Source organism: Euwallacea fornicatus, chromosome 20 (genome assembly GCF_040115645.1).
Source record: "Euwallacea fornicatus isolate EFF26 chromosome 20, ASM4011564v1, whole genome shotgun sequence".
Classification (NCBI taxonomy): domain Eukaryota; kingdom Metazoa; phylum Arthropoda; class Insecta; order Coleoptera; family Curculionidae; genus Euwallacea; species Euwallacea fornicatus.
Window position 1 is genome coordinate 857816 of NC_089560.1, and position 22277 is coordinate 880092.

The following is a 22277-nucleotide window of genomic DNA, read 5'->3' on the forward strand; positions in this document are numbered from 1 at the left end:
TCTGCGATTCGATGTATTATTTCAGCATTTTATATAATTCTCTGGAAACATCTTCAAATATCAAATGGGAAGTGGCACTAAACTCTGAGTTAAATTTTTAACCTCTGAGTGTAAATTTTTGCGACGTTTTGAACTCCCAGGTGAAGAACTTGGCAAACTTTAAATGTGGGAGTGGAAGGGTAAGTTGCGTGATAAACTTCCCTTATACAATAATATGTTCTAGTTACGGATGTTCAACATGAGGATCTCGGTCGAAAGGGTAAGAGATAGAGGCTTGGGAGAAAAGTGGCGCATTTAAAGGAGTAATTTCATGCTGGGAAGAGATCCCGTCCGTTTTTCCATAACCATTCAATTCAGTCAGTTTCGTTTAAGTTTTCATAACGCGGAAAAAAATATCAGGTCCGTATTTGGAAAAAAAATGATCATCATTCTTGATAGGCAAAACGTCATGGAATTGATCCAAGCCTAGCGTGTTGAGACTCATAAAAAACTACAATGTAAAACTAGTTTTAGTTACCACCTAACTTTCCCAATAACTCAAAAAACAAAACGAAAAAAGATTTAAAAATTTCGGTTTTTTCGAAATTGCTGAAAAACCAAAAATAATTTTATAGATCTCTTTGCACCGTGAAAGCACTCTTGAATGCGTAAATATCTCTCCCATTTAACTAAATCTATATCTCTTACCGTTTACAAATTCCTCATTCTGGACATCCATACCTCGGACACACCGTATACGTATATGTATTATATTCACGAATATTTCTCATTTTTATTTTTTATTTTTTTTATAAAATATTCTTTCGTAAATGCTCTTGCTACTAAATGGTTTCGTGCCCAGCAAAATCTTCACCAATATATAATATTTTCTTCTAAATTTAAATATTTCAATGCAGTCAGCAACAACAAGGGTCCAACCTTGAGGGACTAAAACACGTGCTGTAGTACATTGTATATAGTCCTACGTCCAGTTGTATCAGAACTAAATTGAATGATATGTCTTGTGGAAAAGTGACACGCAATTCGTGAGTTTTGTTTCGTTTCTTCGCTGAAGGACGCTGTATTATTTGAGAACTCCAAGCAAGCTTTTGTGATTATATCTGCTGTTGGTGTGTTCTTTTTATTCATACGTATGGCGGCATGAAACCGAGGAAAATGGCCGGCTGGAACGGTCACTTACATTGCGATCTAACAATTTCCCGTTTGTCAACAGTGAAAATGCATTTTTCTTGCGAATGCGCGGTACAGTGACACTACCGCACGTATTTGCCGGCTGAAAGTAGCATACTACCGCACGTCTATGGTAAAAATGCCTAGCGCACGCAAGACAAAGTGGCATGCGCCGGTGACAAACATTTTTGCGGACAACGTCAGGCGGTCGCCATTTATGTGCGTGCGGTAAAGCTAAGATGCATCCTAACACAGGAAAAAAATTATACAGAACGCGTGCGAAAATGTCTCTACCGGCTTCGATAGCTGCGGAGTTCTGTCCGTTGTTCGGTCAGCTGCGGCTGGGGTGCAGTAAAGTGGCACTTTTCGCACTTAGGTAGGTAGGGACCGGAGGGCGTTTGCAAATGCATTTTAAATGTTACTGATATAAATAATTTAATTTAGAACCGAAATATGGAGAAACGGTGATGATTTTTTCAGTCTCCCGATACTCAAGTATGGCAGAACGATTACCTTCAAGGGACGGGGTGCGAGATGTATACTGAGACTCTGTCCCCCTCATTCACGGGCATGACCTTTCCCCAGGCCAGCGAGTAAGGCTCCCAAATCATTTCAAACACAGCCTTTCACAATACACAATTAACAAATTTTTGGCGGAGCAACATATTCAAATGATTGGAAAATAAAACGACAAAAAATACTCCAAATAGACTCTGAAAGTAAACTAAAAGGCTCAACTTCAGCGTTGGATGTCGTTTTATTTATCTAAAAATGGCAGTGGGTACTAAATTTTCGAGTTACAAGTCGAGTTAAACGACTTACACCAGTGTTGTGAATTTCTATATTTCCTTACTGTCTTAATTTTTGTAGAATTTAGATTATTTCTTGCATCTAAATATAGAATAGGTAGGGGCAGCTCGCAAGTATGATTATACTTACAAAAACATGCCACAAACAAGTGATTAGGGGATAAAGCATTTTAGAACGCAGTATTCTAGTATGTTTAGTTCAGGGGTACCTATCAAAGGAATATCGTACTTTATGCTATGTTCCAAGTTTGAATTATTATATTGCAGTGTTATGGAAATCACACAAATCTATTCACTAATCCCTCTTCCTGTGATTTCCATAGCGCCATTTTTTATGACCGCCCTGTATACTTCGTTATTGAAATCTAAAACGAATAGAAATTGCAAATTTAATCAAATTTGAGCTCCAGCTTGAAATATATCCGCTTCTACTAACCCGTACTAATTCGCTTGGTTCAAGCCGTTTGTCCGTTTTGGGTGCTTTTGCATGAATGTCGCATGTATATGTTCTGTATAATTTTATCTGTAATTGATTATCATCTAGGCAACACTAAGAGGGCAAAAAACATTAAGGGTACCATAAAGGGGGCTCCAGAAGAAAGAGATAAAATATGCGATATGGTAGTCGCACTTTGTTCCAGGGTTTAACCTGAGCTTTTAGCAAACCTTTTGTTCAGAACGATAACTGTTAGCCGTTATTCTAGTCAATGGGTCTGAATTGAGGTTCATGAAGGCCTCCCCTCTCCTTTTTTTCATTTCTTCGGGCTCACCAATTCCAACACTTTTACTTCAGCTAATGAAGTTGAATCTAGACGTTTCGCAACTAAGAGCCAAAGGGCTGTTTCTATCAAACCCTCTCTGTTGCCTAGGTTTCTAGAGCCATTTATACTGAAACGAAAATATTTCTCAATTCACTAAACCATTTTGGTATTTTAAAACAGGTTGTGCTTCACCAAACTCAAACTTCTCCTTTTGGCGATCGAAGTTAAGGGCGTGGAGGGAGCGGACACTAAAATCTCCATCAATCCAAAAGGGGCGAAAATAGTCGCTAACACGCAAGGTTTTTTTATAGCTCAATCAGCCGATGAGGTGAAGAGGTAAATGTCCATCCAATTAACCACTTATCTCCTATAGGTGAGATGTTTGGAATTTTAGGGCGTGGTTTTACTGCAAGGCTTGTCACGAACAAATAAAAGACGAAACTTTGATCAAGAAGTGCAAGTGCAAAAATTGTAAGTGTGCATCTCTGCTGCCTTTAATATTCTCTAATAATAATCATTCCAAACCCATTCCGACACAGTGCAGAATTTCGGGCATAATTCTGCTTTATACGATATACAAAATTTGAGACATTGTTGAAGCGAAACCATTTTCCCTCATAGAAATCATTATGACTGTAATTTTTGTCCTGATGGAAAATGGTTCCGCATTACATTTATGACTCAGTTTAAAAGAGAAAATTATAATACCATTTCTGATGACTTTTAGTGGCACAACAGCGTAACTGGTCCCACGATCTAGGTAAATCATTGATTCTAGATCGTTCTAGATCTTGCCTGCGGATCAGCTCTGATTTTGTTTATTGTTCTCGATTTTTAATCATTTTATTTTGTTCTAGTGCACCAAATAAAATAAAGTTTTTGCGTCATTATTACCCTTGAAAAGCAGTTCTGCTTATTTTATTTGGTCCATTTGCTACATTGAAATTTACTGTTACCTTTTATGCATTCGACACGTGTTTATATACTCCCCTCACTCTTAGCCATTTTCAGTACGTAATGTCGACTTTGTAGATATTTTGCCATTACATGAATCCTAAACATTGTTTGTAGATTTTTCACGGAGTGCACATTTTTCCCGAAGAATTTTGAACAACTTTTTAAATTTTTTTCAATTTTCTAGGCTTTGAAATCGCTGACAAGTTCTGCCTGCGTAACGGAATGTATATTGACACACATTCTGTACCCCTTTTGCACATTAAAATGCATGGCTGAGTTTACGTCCCTATTTTCTCTATTTTACATACGAATTGTTGAACATAAATAATTTAGCTGCAAAAACGTCCAGGCTAATAATAATTGTAATTTGGAAAAAATTAAGGCCTGAACTAAAACTGGTGAGGTGAACTCAGAAATTTTCATGTAAATTATTGAAAAAGTCAGATTTGCGGACACAAGTTTGGTACCCGAGCAGGGGCCGTTTCGAAATTTTCTGCAAAGTGATTAAAATTCTTACATATATCCGTCTGTGTATAGTACAAAACCTATTTCCACAATGTCCTTACACTGTTTTTTGGCTTATTATTCTCTTTAAATTTTTTTTTAAATGGGAATTTTGTTTCTGCCTAAAATTTGGGTACTTGTCGTGGTTCATTAAAGCATGAAACCGGGCCCAATTGATTTTTATTTTTTCTGATAATTTGCATACTGGTTACTACTTAAGTTTCTACCATCACTACCATAGCCGCTATGTACAGGATTAATATGGTTAAGAAACGATTAATAACTTGAAAGATAAGCTTCCATGATGGAATAAGTGTGAAATTTGGTTTTGATGGTATATCACAAACAGTGGATACATTCAAAACGCGTCTTACACAATTTCAATGTTGCTCAATAAGACAAATTACACTGAGTGTTTGGCAGTCAACCGTGAAATATTCGTGTTCCGCATCGCTAACGAATGTGAGAAAGTGGAGTGCCAGTTCTCATGGAAGACAAAATCCATTTGTTTTCTTAAAAAGGCCTGAAAAAGATTTGTGTTCCTCAAGAGATAAACAGTGAATAAGTGCGTCTTAAAATTTTTGGACACATGGAGTATTGGGAGGCTGCTTGAATGAAAATATTACACAGGTAAAAACACCACAATAACTCCCTGAGAGCCCTCGCACGTCTCTATGAAAATAAGGGCTCCAATACAGGTTCTCCGTCTCTATTTTGTCATAAGTAACGGCATCGGTAAATTGGTCGCTAAAGAACTTGTATTTAAGTGAATCAAACCTGTCTGAAAGGATAATGTTACTTTCAAACACGGACACGTGAAAAATAATCTGAGAGCACGTAAAAATAGACTGCGGGCACGTGAAAAATAACCTGGGAGCACATAAAAAATGAACTGCGAGTACGCGGAAATAAGGGAGAAAAATGGATGTTGAACAAAACAAATTTGAAAATATAAAGCCCATTTGACCCCTGCCTCAGTATTGACTTGTCCTAATTTTGTTAAGAATTTCTTTCTGCAAACTGACCCCGCAGATAATGGATGAAATGCGCCCCATTCGAAGGGCTTCTGCTAAAATTGAAGTGCTTTAAAGGAGGTTATTTCAAGATTTTGGAGTCTAGAAACCATAACTTTCGACAATGGAACTCATTACGGCGAAGACAGTTTTACCGAATTACCGAAAGGAATGAGTAGCCAGCATCATCGCAAATTATTCCCTTCAAAGAAAGCAAACAAAAAAGCTCTCCAATTTTTGGCTTTTAGTAAAGTAGCCAATGATGGAGAAGCATCGAAGATTGGTCAGATCTCAATTTACTTTTCGAGACCATCAAGAGTCGTTTGCAATTACTAAGTTTATTAGAAATCGGCCGCCATGAGAAAAATACAATATTCTGGAAACAACACTATACACAATGGATAAAGTTCTGGAAAATAGATTGAAAAATGGGAATTACGCGGGTGTTAGTTTTCATCTCACCAGTTTTAATACTCATATAAGAGATTCATACACGACATGTATACAACATTCCCATCACCTTCCCATCTATAAATAGGCCAATTTCTGTTCGGTAAAAAGTTTTAGCTCTTTATGTTTAGGAATCATATACGAAACATGCGAGTAATTCATCTAAGAGAATATCTCTTATCTGGCTCCAGCCAGATGTTCTTAGGTTAATATAACACCTCTGATTGATGTGACAATTTTCCCATTTAAGTCAACCAGATGGAACGGTTTAATAATAAGAATCTTAATTATGAGAACATATTTACCTCATCGGTAAATTCCCTATGATCATCACATAGAGGGTGTCAATTTGAAAACGAACCACCCTCAATATTTCGGTGATTATAGAAAATATCTAAATATACAAAAATAAGTCGATTTTCTTTTTTAAAAGCGAACACTCTGAGTTTTTTTTTTTTTGTACAGAGGGGGAAAACCTTCCAAAGGTACCCGGTCTTATGGACTGGCGACCGGATTATGTGGGATTCACCCCCTGAAGGGAGGCGCCTACCCACTAAAAACCCACCTCTCTTCACCGTTGTTCCCCCCCGGAACCGCCTAAAGGCATTACTTCAGGGAACACTCTGAGTTACTTTCTATTAAACTGCATGCACCCTCTTGCGGGGTGAAAACAACCACTAAAATCTTAACTGGAAAGGCGGATTGAGTTATACCTCATTTGGTCTTTCGGTGACCTTTCCAAATGTACCTTTTTTCCATTAAGAGGTTTTCGAAAAATCATGTACAAAACGTAAACAGGGTTCGATATCAATTGTATTGTGGATAAAATATTCATTCATGTTTAAAGTGTTCAAAACGCTGTCCTTCATTTTCTAAGCAGTAATAAAGTCTGTTTTCAAACTCCACTCTAATATTCACAAAAACTTGAATTTCCCTACACGCAGCTGTAATTATTCTGTTCAATTCTTCCAAATTTTGAGACTGAGTTTTATAAACAGCAGATTTACGATACTTCGAGAGAAAAAAATCCAGAGGTGTTAAATCGGGCGATCGCAGTGGCCACTCAAGTGGTCCTCTTCGACTAATCCATTTGGTAGAACACCTATCATGTAATCGCTACTTAACAGGAAAGTAATAGTGTGATTGAGCTTCAAAATGAAAAAGATCTTGTAAAACGCTATTATCAGCCACATCAACTTGATTTTCTAAATTCGTTGTTATTAATTGATCTCTCATCTCTTCCGACAGATTTAAGTAGAGCTCACCAGTTAGTTAACTTTTCTTCTATGAATAAAGGACCAATAACGGCATGCCCAAGAGTACCAGCCCAAACATTTACTTTTTGTGGCTCCTTTATTGTGTAACATCGACAATTCTGTTTGTTAACATGTCCATTAAACAAATATGTATACTCATTGCTAAAGCAAATATTTTGTAAAATATTTCGGTTGTCATTTACATATAACACAGTACCACGGTACGACCGGGGCTGGCCGGTTTGGCAACGAACGAGCCTAAAACGTCAATTTGAGCTGCTTCATTCCTAATTATGCCTATGAACTCTTTTTTTTCTTGACAATTGAACTAGTTGCAGTACTAACCTGAACTAATTCCAGCATATGTTTATGTTTCAAATTAGTGTTAGGATTCCTCTCATTAAAAATTCTTGTTGTTCTTCTTGCGCATCTTCCTCATTGTCCATAAATGAAAATAATCTCGATTCTTTGTTTAAATATTTAATGATTTAACAAAAAAGTCAAGAATTCCATCGTTTTTCTTTTAATCGAACGGTCTTATCCTTACTGCCTTTTCTGCAAATAGAATATTTAAATAAATGCATTAGCAAATAGAAATAAACAAATAAAAACCAAAATAATCATCTCTTTCTCATGAAAATTCAGCCTCAAGATTTGGGAAAATTGAGGAGAAAAACTCCAGCTGCGTATAGGGAAATTTAAGTGGATTTTTTTGTGAATGTTAGAGTAGAATTTGAAAACAGACTTTATTATACTCTTTGGAAAATAATGGGCCACATTTTGAGCATTTAAGGTATTAATAGACAATTTATCTATAATATAATCGATTCCGATGCTTGTTTTCGGTTTGGAAATAATTTTTCTAAAATCTTTTAATGAAGAAAAGGTACATTTGAATTGTAATTGAAATAATTTTCAAAGGAGGTATAACTCAACCCTCCTTCCCATGAAAGGTTTTTGTCGTTCTTTCCACCCCGTTAGAGGGTGTATACAATTTAATAGAAAATAGACTCAAAGAATGTCTCCTTTGAAAACAAAATCGACGTTTTTTTGCATATTTACTTATTTTCTATAATCATCGAAATATCGAGGTTGGTTCGTTTTTAAATTAACCGCTGTATACAAGTTCTACACCTTATGGAGAAATATTATGATACCTTGCCAATAAGTTCCTTCTTGCTTTTTTTTGTTTAGGAATAACACTGCACACATAGTTAAGGAGTTCTTGTAACAGTAAAATAGTACGCTATTCTCAGTTGAAACTCATTGAAAAATAACGTTCACCTTTTAGTCAATACGACCCCTCCAACGACCCCGACATGTGTACGAGGCGTTATTCTCAAACAAAATAAAAGAATAAAAGAACCATCCGCCTCAAACGTATAGAACAGACTTGCTAATAAAATCGAGATTGTGGTTTTTCGCTTTTTCCAGATGTCGGAATGATCATGATGCAAACGGGTATGGTCAAACAAGGCCTTAACTACCAAAGATACCTCGATGGTAGGCCAAAGTTAAAAGTTCCTCGCTTTGCGCTTAATCGGTGTATTTTTTCGTTTGTTACTGTGACGGGTGAAATTTTTAAAGGAATGTTTCTCTTCCACTCCCAGGGACTAATTGCATGCATTCAGGCTAGCATTCAAAATTGTGAAATTACCTTGAAACCTCTATGTAAGCCTGACCTATACAATTAGCCCTAAGAAACTAACTACAGCTAGGTTTGGCATGCGTACCCATTGGATTTACTTTAGAGCTTCTCTACCGGTCGATCGCGTTTGTGCAAAGGATAGAGTAGGGAGGTTTTAGAGGAAATTTGCTTGTTCTTGACCAAACCAGGCTAATATTCCATGTCTATGCCGTTGTGGAGTATGAAGTAATTCAATGAATCTGATTTTGAGTAGACGATGTCGACAGAAAGGTATTGTCATTGAATGCGTGGAATATCGCACATAAAAATTTGTTCCAAAAAACGAGCATTGATCAAGTAAGATCAGTTGAACAATTTTGTGCCTCGTGTGGTATGGATATTCCACGCGTTCACCTAACAAATGTACTATCAAAATCAGGTCTTCCAGAACACGTGCATTCCTAGAAAATGTAAAGCAACAATACCGTCCGTAACTGCTTGCCAGATCAGATAGATTTTGACATTTTTACTAAGCACTGCCTTGTTAGATGTCGACAAATCCGGATAACCGCTCATGAGACCAGAGGGTGTTGAATAGAAAACAAACACCTGAGAACGATGTTTCATGAAAAACACTCGGTAGAGTCTATGGCACGCGCCGTTTTCATTATGCTAGTGCTTAAACCACCAGGCGGAAATGTTTTGCTAACAATAAGTCTACTCACATTAAGCCAGTCCCTCGTACATACATGCGTATCCCAACCCTGTACACTGTATTTCCCATCCAACTTTTCTAACCGAAAATAATAATTTCTTTTGATTAATTGTCTGCAGTGGCGCCGTTTAGGAAAGGGGTCCGGGCCATCCAATTGGTTGGCCGAGCAAGTACGTATGTTTAACGTTTCTTTTGTCTCTTGTTCTTCAGCCTAAGAGTATTGCTATCAAATAGGCCAATATATCCGATAAATGGTCAAAATCACTCTTCCACATGGAATACACACACACACAATTCGTGTAGCACATAATTGTTGAAGATTACAATCGATGAAAAGATGTCTCATCATTGTCTTCTATTTAAAGCACTTATCAAACTGTCACAGAACACTCATACCCGATTGAACGTGTTTTTCGAGGGTAATTCCCCAGGAACCTACGAAAGAAATTTAAGCGTTCCTTGAAAGGCACACAGTAAATCATACTACGTTTAACTATCTATATGTGCTAGATTGTGTGTGTGATACTACTAGATTGTGCAATAGAGGTTCTACTATGTGTATAGAAACTTGAAGTATTAGTTTGTATAGTTTGATAGATTCGACAAGGTTTGTTACACGGGTTTGCAACTGTTCATTAAGAGAGAGGAGTATAACGAGATCCTCTAAGTCAACAAAGACGGGAGAAATAGGTTAAATAGCGAAGATGGCAAGACGATGGAGACAATATTGGGAAAAATTCCAAACAAGACATCGAGAGAGCAGATTTTCTATGCAAACATAGAAATTTGTCGATAAAACGTTTTTAAGGTGTTACATATTGTCAGTGTCGTGACGTGAAAGGGGGGAGGGGGGGGTGGCTAACAGTTCTGAGCTGAGAAACCAAACTCATTTATCATGTACCATAATATCAACAATTAAATCTTTTTTTTAACTTCACAAAACCATCCTCTTGCCATGCGCAGATGAGACTTTGCGGATCTTTTTTGAATTCAAAAGGTATCTCCACTCTCCCTGAACAGCTGCACCCTGCATAAAGCAATTGAACAATCAATATTAACCTTATAGTGAGTATTTTATCGTATTGATCGTGCCCTATTTCTTCTCTATTTCAATCACATTATCACAGGTCAGGCGGATTTGTCACTGCTAAGTAAGTCCGAATCATCACCTTACAACTCATTTCAATCACCTCTCCCACCATAACTATTGTCACATACAGTTTTCAGGGAAAAATATTCAAAGAATGAACTTAGAAACCGAATTTTCAATCGATAAGAGAAACATCTTTTGCATGCACTTTTCCAATGTCCCCTGGCACACTTGCGTATGTTGAGCTCAACTCCATTTTTGCGTAGGAAATAAAATTGATTAAATTTTTATGAGGCATGAACTTGCTCTTTGCATGAGGTGTGCTTACAAAGCTTTCTGAAAAACTTCTATTAGACGCCTCTGAAAACATTTTGATCACGTAGCTTTTTGGAAATCTTTGTACATTGTGGTTTTGTCTTGGAGTCTATTTTTTACTTTTTCTGTATTTTTTTACTCGTTTTGAGCCAATTATATCTTAGCTAGAATAGTAGTAACGAAAACAAGCCGCTCTGAACACTATTAGTTTCAGAACGGTTTTTACTTAGATTCTAGATCTAAGTTAGCTTTAAGTCAAATACAGATTTAATTTTTCCTCATTGCAAGAATAAGGAATCTGTATTTTCGAACCATAATAGAATAAATATAGACTTAGCGTAGGCTACAAAAATGTAGTTGAATGCGAGTATGGTTTATGGTTTACAGATGACCATCATCCTCCCCCTACTTTTACACCACCAGAGTTGCCCAAGAAGGTTCATGTTAGAGGTACTTCACAGAACTTAGCTGATAATTCGCTAAACCGATGTTTTGTTTGCCTGTCCGAATTCACCGAAATCACTCATAATTTACGTTCAGTAATATACCAAACTTCAGTTATTCCATCATAAATTCAGTACCTTTGTATTGGTCATATTGAACTAGTTTTAGGAATAGAGGCATTAGGTGCTTAAGTGTTGCGTTTTGAGATTGCGTAGCTTCTTCGCTGCTGCGCACATACGGTCTTAGTGAGTGCAAGCAAGAGGCAATTAGGCGATTGATAAGAGCGAGGGAAACAGGTTACCGTTTCCCCCTCCATTGTCAACGAGGTTAGCCGATCGTTGATAATAGAGGGGGAAACGTTAGTCGTCTCCCTCGCGCTTATCAATTGCCTAATTGCCTCTTGCTTGCACTCACTAAAACTCCGTGTGCATAGCAGCGAGAAAGATACTGTACATATATGAAGTTTTTAGAAAAAAATTTTTATTTCTTTTAATTGTGATTTTTGTGTCCAGGGGTGGCTTCATTTAATTCTTCTGAGCGGATTTATGCCAATGTAGAAATTTATATTTAAACAACTGATAGGCGAAATTGAAAAATATCGATCCGCAAAAGACGATTTTTTTAAAATGTTGGTTCATATTCTCACGATTGTCATCGTTTCTCCTGAGCGCCTTCACGATGTTTCTCATTAAATTAACATTCACGTAATTTATGTTCTCGTATTTTATGTGTTTTAAATTTCATGGCTTGGGCGCCATGAAATCCATGTGTCCCTACAAATTTACGTTAAAAAATTGCAGTTTTCAACGGTGATTCAGTACTACCAAACTGTGAAAAATCTTTTGCTCCAGTTGACCAGCAGTACGATACTTTTCAAAATGATCGTTGTTGAAAGATTCTTTCATAGCTTCATTTAGTTGTGTCTCGTGCACCTCGGCCTTCACTTAATTTGCCCCTATTTTTCATTTTCAAATGTCGAAATTTTGAACACAAGCAATGCAATGTTATAACTGAATTTTAATGGAAGAATACGACAATTTGATCCTTGGAAATGGCAACTTCTAGCTGTTTCTGCAAGAACTGTCTTCTTCCACTTGCGTTATTGCTGAACGTACATACTTTCAAACTATCAAAAAATAGTAACTATTGCAGATCTACCAACATGTTAATTTTGTTTCGCACAAATCATCCATTCAGCCATCGACCTTTAGTGTTCGTTTAGATGTGTGCTCGTTTTAGTTAAGAATTTTAATTTATAATTTAATCACGAAAACAAACTGCTTCTTGACAAACTCTGCTAAATTTCCACCCTTCAGTCATTTAGTGTACACTGAAATGTCCTTCTAAGTCCCTACCGCACTTATTGCTTCAAGAAACTTAGTTTCTATTGTTAGTTCATATACATTTTTGCAAACAAACAAATTATTGCTCATAGGAAGTGTTAGCTTACACATCGATTTAAGTGGTAGCATAGTCTAGTGAAAAAATTGTGAATTGTGTGTTTTAGACTGATTCCTACTTAAAGTTTCTGTTTTTCAGGTGATATGAACCGACATGATGATCTACTTAGTAAGTTTTTGTTGTAAATAACTCTGTCAGTGTTTAGTTTAGTTAGGTGTAGGCTATCCCGCCTCCACATGCATATTATGTACAAAAGGGCTACAAAATTAAATGTGTTCGAGAAGTAAATAATTTCTCTGTAGCTGTGCTAATTAAGATGAATCTCCCTTTTAAAAATCTTCATCCAAGCGTTTTACATACTCTGTAACACATTATATGTTTAGACACCTATATTTCATATAAGGTGGCTGGTATTTGGTGATAATAAGATAGCTCTGTTTTTAGTGGCCCACCGCAATCAGAACCACAGGAATAGTACAGTCCCCACGATGAATATGGTGAACTCTACGAAACAGGTGAACAAAGTGAAACCGAACATCACTAGGAACGCTACGGATAACTTAGTGTCTCCTAGTTTTAATTCCCGGTATGTTATACATTTAAAGGTTTTAGGATGATTACAGGAATACTGAATTCAAATCACTACTAATAGAGGTTAAATTTAAGATTCTGTCCTATTAGCAGTGAAGAAGGTAATGCATTTTATGAGTTAGAGGTGTACAAGTCGTGATTTCATAGACCTAAAGCGCTTGTCAACCGTAAAACGTTATATAGAATTTTTATTTTGAAAATCTCTATCTCAAAAAAAAAAAAAAAAAGATTTAGAGCTACAGTGATGGCCAAAACTATGGAAATTTTATTTTAAAATTCTACAGTTCTGTACCATCAACAGAAAATAATAAGTATTTAATGGAAAAGATAATATCAAATATCACTAGATAAAAACGGAAATGGAAATAAAAAGCAATCTAAATTGACATTATTATAATTTAATGAAAAATTGCTGGTCAAAAATATGGAAACTCAAATAGCTACACTTTTTTAAAAATAATTTTTACCAAACATTCAATACTTTGTTGCATAACCTTTTTCCTTAATGACTGCTGCACATCGTTGTGGAATAGATCCCACCAGAGAAACACAATATTGAGTAGAAATCTTTTTCCATCTTTCATTTAATAAATTGTATAGTTCCTTAACACTGATAATTTTGTTTTGACAAACTTCGGGTGGTAGGTCTAGATGCTCACAGAGATTCCCTATGGGGTTTAGATCTGGTGACTAGGACGGCTAATCCATTACAGTAACATTATTTTCATTTAATCAATTTTCAAATAAATGCAATTTGCGTTTAGGGTCATTATCTTGATGAAAAACCCATCATACCGGTATTTCTTCTTCAGCACAAGGCAACACATTATTTTTCAACACATTTCGATAAACAAAACGATTCATAATACCTTTAATCTGAATGAATGCTACAATACCAAATCTAGAAAAGCAGCCTCACATCCATTATGATGCCCCCTCCATGTTTCATAATAGGTAATCGATGTTTATAATCATATCTTTTACCTTTTGGTCTTCTAACCTATTTTTTACTGTAATGTTTAAATAGCTGGAACTTACTCTTATTACTAAAAAGGACATTATTTCATTTGGTCGATAACCAGGATAGGACGTGTAAATTGCAGTTGCGCTTTTAAACAGTAAAAAAACCTTTATTTTATTTTTTGGAAATTAAAGATTTTTTACTGAAATTAGTCCAAATAATTCCTGAGCATTTAGACGTCGGCTGAAAGTTCGTGACGTAACCGAAATGCCAAATTCTCGTTTATTTCTTTGGCGATTTCAGTAGATTTTCTTGAATCTGCAAATGAAATTCGTTTCATAATTTTTTATGCTCTTTTACTCAACATGAAAAAATAGTTGTGCCTCTCTGGTTGTACTTTGGAATTATTTTTGAAGCAGTTGTGCAATTTGCGTAACTCCTGCCTTGTGTAGCTCTATTTCTTTTTAAGTCCGATGAAAAATATTTTTATTGCCTATAGCACTTGAAAATATTCACAATATTCAGATCTATTCAAGTCAAAGTGAAAGAAAATACAACTAATTTTTTTTTATTTTCATCCTTATGGGCGACCAAATTTAGGTTTCATCTCCAAAAAAAATCAAATCGCTAACATCGAACGTATACTTTTATGAAATATTTTGTTTGTCTATAACATACGAAGTTTGAATATAGAAAGATTTAAAATAATAACGTTGTTCTCACATAGCTTAAGGAACAATAAGTTTTCGAAGTTTTGGCCATCATTGTATTTTCAAACTTTGCCACCCTGTAGGGCTACCTGTACTATAAAGTGACGACGAATAAGAGTTTTCTAACAAACTTCCAACAAATTATACAGGGTGTCCTCGAATTACGTGGCCAAAATAATACCGCAGATTGTTTGAGTGAAAATAAGTCGATTTAACTAAACTTCCCTCAGTCCAAAAGTTGATAATTATGGAGCTATAGGGTGTTAAAGTTGAAAAAAAAAATCACATTTTCTTTAATATCTTTCGATGTCTTTGAGTTAATTTCACGAAATTTGATATTTGAGGGTGTTTTAGGATACGAAATTCAAATTTATTAACGATTTAGATGTTTCTTCTAGGGGGCGCCACAAGCGACCATTAGGACACATTTAAATCTCTGTAACTTTTTCGTGCCACGGTGTATATTATTTTGGTATTTAAAAACCTTTTTCCCTACCTTTTATACTTAGAAAGGGTATACTTTATTGACGTCGCTAGAAGCAACGGTTTTGGAGAAAAATGCATCTAAGCCTGATGATGCATGCAAATTACCTTAAAATTATTTTCCGTTAAAAAAAATTAAGTTTTTCAAAAATAATTATTAGTAAAGGTATAACAATAAGTTTTCAAAATCAGGTATTATTAAATAGAAAACAAAAATATTAATTAACAAAGAAACAACAACAAGCGAGAATAACACTTACTAATTAATTAAATTATTATTGGCCATACTTATGGATATTTACAGGAAAAATAAGCGAAACTGACAAGAAAAACTGAGGTCTAAATAAAAAAACTGACATTTGAGAAACAAATTCAAGTGTTAAAATGTCAATTAAAAACATAGCCAACTGAGTTATTTACTTAAAAGCGCTAACGCAAATATGCAGCGCTTTAGAATTATGCGTTTTTCTCCAAAACCGTTGCTTCTGGCGACGTCAATAAAGTATACCTTTTCTAAGTATAAAAGGTAGAGAAAAAGGTTTTTAAATACCAAAATAATATACACCGTGGCCCGAAAAAGTTACAGAGATTTAAATGTGTCCTAATGGTCGCTTGTGGCGCCCCCTAGAAGAAACAACTAAATCGTTAATAAATTTGAATTTCGTATCCTAAAACACCCTCAAATATGAAATTTCGTGAAATTAACTCAAAGAAATCGAAAGATATTAAAGAAAATGTGATTTTTTTTTCAACTTTAACACCCTGTAGCTCCATAATTATCAACTTTTGGACTGAGGGAAGTTTAGTTAAATCGACTTATTTTCACTCAAACAATCTGCGGTATTATTTTGGACACGTAATTCGAGGACACCCTGTATATGTACTACGAAAACGTAAAAACGCTAATCTAATACATACAGGATATATGCAAATCACGTGCAAGTTCCCCAGCACGACGTCGGTCTTGATTTAGCAGTACATGAGAGGTCTCAGATTTTCGATGAAACCGGTCTAATAATTTAAATATAAGTACCGTTAAAAGCTGAGGAAAATCTTAAATACTGTATACTTCGATTGTTTTTCGTAATTTTCGAACTTTTCGCTACCGATCTTAAGCTTTACTTACTTAACAAAAAGAATTATACCTATATGTGGTGTGCTATCAGCAGTGTGCTATTTTCAGCCCGCCGGATCCAGACACTACGACTTACGCCGGCTATCATCTTGCCTATGAAGTCAAAAAACTCATGTACGCTTTAGCCGATACTAACTCTTCTAATTTTTTTTTTAATACGACAGTGGCGTCCCTCGCGCAATTTGCATGCATGCTTTCCTTAACGAAAAAATAAGCCGACGCCGCCACTGATCTTTAAACTTAAACGTTGCAGCTTGAGTAGTGGTTTGCTTTTGGTGATATTTTGTTGACTTTATTAGTGTTGGTGTCTAAGTAATAATAACAAGATTGCTCAGTGAAATTTTCTGTAGATAAGGAATGCAGTGATCACTTTTGTTGATATGGTACTTGTGAAATGTCCCAATATCAGTGGCTTCTCAGTCATTCCAATTAATTACAGCTAAATTGAGTTAATTTCAAGTCATTTAGTACCAAAGAGGGACCCGGAAAAACTCCTAATGCGCAGGCGCGAGGACCACATTGCCAAGTTATCTCGTTTTTTGAAAGGATCACTTCATTTACGTGGTTTTAGATGAGTCTTAATACCTGCTTAAACGTCAATTATTGCTAAAATAAGTGCGTTAACAACAACGCCTTTTCGTGTCGGAATATCCCATCAACGGAATTGATTTTTCTGTGATTTTATGAGTGACTTCCAGTAACGAGTTTACATGATAAATTCAATCGAGAAGTGATATTTTTGATTAATTTAAGACACCCCTCTGATCCACCTGACCAATCTGATCGCTTATTCCTTCCCCTTCTTTCCAGATTTTTTGCAATATTTTACGCAGTGTTTGCTTGAATGTTTTTTGTTCTTAACTTTCCGCTACCTGCTGATAGGTCAGCCACATTTTTTCATAGAATTTTTCCTAAAGGCATGTAAGAGGACAACCTAGATGTTGGTCAAACGAAATTAATCTCAGAATTTTCAACGTTTTTCGAAGTATGTGCATGTGCTACTGCAAGTACGTCTAGGATAAACGACGTTAGCCGGTTTAGGACTTAAGCTAGATGTTGGTGTTTTTAGTTCTCGTTATTCTTGATAGAATTTAACCAGTTTTTCGTTAGCACGTCGCATCTTGAATTTGTAGGCCGACAAGTAGAAGTAGCGGGGGCACCAACCAGAACAACAACGGAGTAGCGCTGCCAGTTGGCCTGGCCGATGATCAAGCCAAAGATTTCGACTTTGAAAAGACTGAAATGAAATATGATAGCACGGGGATGTTCCATTGGGGCCCGGCCAGGAATTTGGAGGAATGCATCCTGGTATTGTTATGAACATTTTTCCCTGAATCGTCGGACATAAGTTTCAATTTTAGGATCGCAACCAAGCTGCGATGACGGTACTCAACGGCCACGTAGTGGTTTGCTTGTTCGCAGATCCTGACTCTCCCCTTATAGGACTTCGGAACCTGGTCATGCCCTTGAGGGCCAGCAATTTCCATTATCACGAGCTAAAGCACGTGGTCATTGTAGGATCGGTGGATTATATCCGACGAGAATGGAAAATGCTACAAAATCTACCAAAGATTTCTGTATTAAATGTAAGCCCCTGTTACACCTATTGAGATTCCCTTAATTTTATCACCCTTTTTCACTTTTCAGGGCTCTCCATTGAGTAGGGCTGACCTCCGCGCCGTTAACGTAAACTTATGTGATATGTGTTGTATTCTCTCAGCCAAAGTGCCAAGTAATGACGATCCGACTCTGGCTGATAAAGAGGCGATTTTGGCGTCTCTTAATATAAAAGCGATGACGTTTGACGACACGATAGGAGTTCTGAGCCAGAATAATGAGAATGAAGAAGATGGAACGCCAGTGGGAAGTCCCATAATATTGCAAAGGAGGGGTTCGGTATACGGAGCTAATGTTCCAATGATTACAGGTAGAAACTCGAATACTACAGAGATTAAACTCTACACGCATTTAACAATTTTATTTCAGAGTTAGTAAATGACAGTAACGTACAATTTCTGGATCAAGACGACGACGATGATCCTGACACTGAGTTGTATTTAACACAACCATTCGCCTGCGGCACCGCCTTCGCGGTCAGCGTGTTAGATTCTTTAATGTCCACGGTAATAAGCCACTTATAGATTATGAGAGACTTTAATAATCTTGATTATTTAAAGACGTATTTCAACCAAAATGCCTTAACACTCATACGTTCATTGATCACTGGAGGAGCTACTCCCGAACTGGAACTGATACTTGCTGAAGGAGCAGGCTTACGAGGGGGCTACAGGTCAGTTATATGAGGAAAACATGTATGCATATACTCGTACCAGATTCAAAGAAACAGAGGTTTCTCATTTTTATTATTTTTTTAAACCAAATTGGAGTCATCGTTCATAATCAGAAGGAAGTACGTTCCACTTTGATGCGTAGATTGATATGGATTTTGTTGCCTTCGTGGCGATGGAAAATTGAAAAAAATATGAGTCATTGTAAATAAATGAAAAACAAAATCATTAATCTGTTATTGGAGCTTATGTGAGTAAAAATTCTGAAACGATAACTTGAAATTTAGCTGAAGCTAACTTTCCTTGTATTAGTGTCCAGGTAGTAAGTGAACTCGATATTTCGCCCCAAAACAGTGAGGAATGCTTCAAACATAAATAAATATAAAAGCTACAACATGCAAATCACTCAAGAAGTTTTTCTGGATGGAGTTTTGTGAGGATATGAAGGAAAGGCGAAAGTAAATGATAAATTCTTTAGTAATATTCATTTACTTAATAAATCTGCATTTTCATTGCATGGCCGTGACAATCTTTCCATTGCTGTAAGTTCCTCAATGGAAAACAAACACCTTAGCATACCTCAACGTACTCAATACCTTCAAAGGGACAATGTATGCGCTGGGATTTTAACCCTCTGTAGGGCAGTATTTCATTAATGGAAATCTAAATGCTGGCAAATATTTAGATTTTTTGGCAGAAAAAAAAATTCTTACTATTCGACAACGGCGAGATATTGATTTCAATGCTATCTGGTATCAAGAGGACCGCTGCCCTGTTCATAATACGATTTGGGTAACGGCGTTTTTAGAAAAACTTTCCCCAATCGCATTATTAGCACAAATGATTCGATCAAATGACCTCCTCGGTCTCCAGATCTGTCATCGAATGATTTCTTTCTTCGGGAATACACTGCGTTAAAAAAGTCTGTGGACAAATGGGGTGGAAAATCTTTAATTGTGATAATATCAGTGAAATAATTTTGTTTCCAGAAAACAAGACATATTTTGGAAACTATAAAGAATACACTATATTTTAACGTTTATACATAATTTTTTTTAAGATTAACTGAAAAATAGAGATATTAATACGCAAACACAATCGGTACCGCTAAAAAGGTTTTTGAACACTTTCTATCTAAGAAAAATAAACAAAATCAAAGCTCGAAAAAATTGTTTTTCTATTGTTGTTATGCGATTCTCAATTCAAGTCAAAACATGATAAAATTCGGATTAGCTTGAAGAGGGTATAAAAAAATATTGATGTTCCAAAAGCAGTTCACAGACTAATTGCAAGGCTTTCTTCGGAAGGGAAATTGTATCGAGCAATTAGTAAAATCGTGACTAACAATCCCTCAACAGTTCTTTACATTATCCGAAAACATAAAGACCTCGGTCATGTATCAAATAGATCTCGCTTCGGAAGACCATGTAAGCTCGACAATATTCAGAAGCGTGCAATTCTAAAAACTGTTCGTAAAAACTCAATGTAAATGCCTGATAAATTGCCGATGACTTATTAATTGATTATAATTACTGTTAACTCTGATGCTGATAACTGATATAAATTACTGTTACTCCTCAAACTGTTCGAAATAAATTACATTTAACAGAATATTATGGCCATGTTGCTCGCAAGAAACCGTCCATAAGCAAAATTAACCAACAGCATCAAATGGACTTTACGAAAGAATACATATCTGAGCCTCAAACATTTTGAAAAAACCGTAATTTTTTCTGACGAGTCCAAATTTAATGTACATAGATCGAATAGACGAGAAAAAATTTGAAGAAAAAAGAACGAGGCATTAAAACCAATAAATTTAATGGAAACCGTTAAACATGACGGAGGTGGAATTATGGTATGGGGGTGCATAAGTGCTACTGGGGTTGGAAACTTGCATATCATTAATGGTATAATGGATCGATATATGTACATTGGGATTCTAAAACATAATTTTAAATGAAAGCGTTAGAAAATTAGATCTGACTGGGTCCTTTCTATTTCAACAAGATAACGACCCAAAATACTTAGCTCTGATAGTTGGAGAATGGCTTCTATATCATGCACCCCGACAACTCAAAACCCTCTACAATCTCCAGACTTGAACCTAACTGAACATCTGTAGGGTGAGCTAGTCGCAAGTACGAAAACGAGGAGTGAAAAATATATAAGAATTAGAAAACAGCTCTGTTGAATGAATGGAAAGAAATTTCCTCAGAAATAACGAAGAAATTAGCAAATACCATGCATTCACGTCTCTTAAAAGTTATTAAAAATAAAGGATATATTTCTAACTATTAAAGCAATAAACAAATTTTATGTTAAATTAAACAAAATTTTTAATATTTAAAAAAAACTTTTTTCGCGGTGCTGATTGTGTTTGCGTATTAATATGTCTATTTTTTCAGTTTAATCTTCAAAAAAAATTATATATAAATATTAAAATGTTATGTATTTTTTGTAGTTTCCAAATATATATTTAGTTTTTCTTTAAACAAAATTATTTCACTGATATTACTACAATTAAAGACTTAACACCCCATCTGTTCACATACTTTTTTGATGCAGTGTATGTTGGTCAAAAGGTTTACCGGCACTCACACGAACGTGCCACAAATCTGGATGAACTTCGTGCGAAATTTACTGACACGATTACTCATATCCCCATCGAAACATTTGGCACTACACGGCAGGAGGTGGTTTGCTTGATAATTTACTAAAATAATACGGATTTTGTATTTTAGAATTTCTTCCTTTTTATTGGAATTTTGCTCTGTTGATTTATTACAGACAATAGGTTCGTTTCTCTTAAGGCGAGACAAAATCAAACAGCGATAAGAAATTAAAATGTTAATAAATGTGCGTATTTACGTATTATTTTGACGGAATTAACCGATACCCTCCACATTCACCTTAAGACAGTTGATCGGTACTGAACATCATGTTAAAAGGTAAACAAACCTTGCGTGTCCAGTGTTGCCGGCTCAGTTTTGAACTCACCAAAAGATCATAAACAAATACCTAAATATCAACGAATACAGCTTATCGTATTCATTTATGACGTAATTAAGTTACGCTATAATGTTCAAATATGCAATAATTTATAAAGAATTAAACGTTTGAAACCGATTTAATCCATCACTAGAACTTATCATCAATAAAACTTCTGAAACGATGAGGAATCCGGCAAACATCAGAATAACTCCGCCCTTGTTAGCCGCCAACCCTGTAATCTACTTCATTCGCCTTTATTGCGAGCATACTAAACCTAATGCGATCCTTGTCCGATTTGCACATTCTCTATGTTTCTATTTCAACTAATTTTAGCTGTATATGAAAGACAACCAGTCTTTATTACCTATATTCCTTCCGCGTTTTTTATCTCGACATATCCTTACTCCGTCTTACTTGCGGTGACCGACTGACCTATATACCTTGAGTTGGACTAGGGCAATTATGATTGGAATGTCTGGAATGTGAATAAAACCGGTTCTTGGTGGCGTTATCTTTTTTTTCCTGTAACTGGGCATGCAGTGGAATTTTCGCAAAGCGGATTTAACTGGTTTTTACGAGCGCCGTTTATTATTATTAAAGGAA

At 35.8% G+C, this 22277-nt stretch overlaps 1 protein-coding gene across 5 annotated transcripts in view; it reads left to right on the top strand.

Moving 5' to 3' along the window:
* Positions 1-22277, top strand: part of slo (calcium-activated potassium channel slo) — a 79986-nt gene that overhangs the window by 55018 nt on the left and 2691 nt on the right. For 2 of the 5 annotated variants that reach the window (XM_066293990.1, XM_066293988.1), the window contains exons 14-27: positions 1651-1763; positions 2921-3076; positions 3135-3211; positions 8355-8423; positions 9382-9432; positions 10390-10413; positions 11055-11117; positions 12651-12680; positions 12957-13098; positions 17526-17700; positions 17754-17978; positions 18040-18319; positions 18379-18515; positions 18570-18682. In XM_066293990.1, coding sequence (XP_066150087.1) covers positions 1651-1763; positions 2921-3076; positions 3135-3211; positions 8355-8423; positions 9382-9432; positions 10390-10413; positions 11055-11117; positions 12651-12680; positions 12957-13098; positions 17526-17700; positions 17754-17978; positions 18040-18319; positions 18379-18515; positions 18570-18682 — 1655 coding nt within the window. Of the gene's footprint in view, positions 1-1650; positions 1764-2920; positions 3077-3134; positions 3212-8354; positions 8424-9381; positions 9433-10389; positions 10414-11054; positions 11118-12650; positions 12681-12956; positions 13099-16440; positions 16507-17525; positions 17701-17753; positions 17979-18039; positions 18320-18378; positions 18516-18569; positions 18683-22277 lie in introns of all 5 variants that reach the window. The other 3 variants (XM_066293986.1, XM_066293987.1, XM_066293989.1) reach the window with 3 other exon arrangements.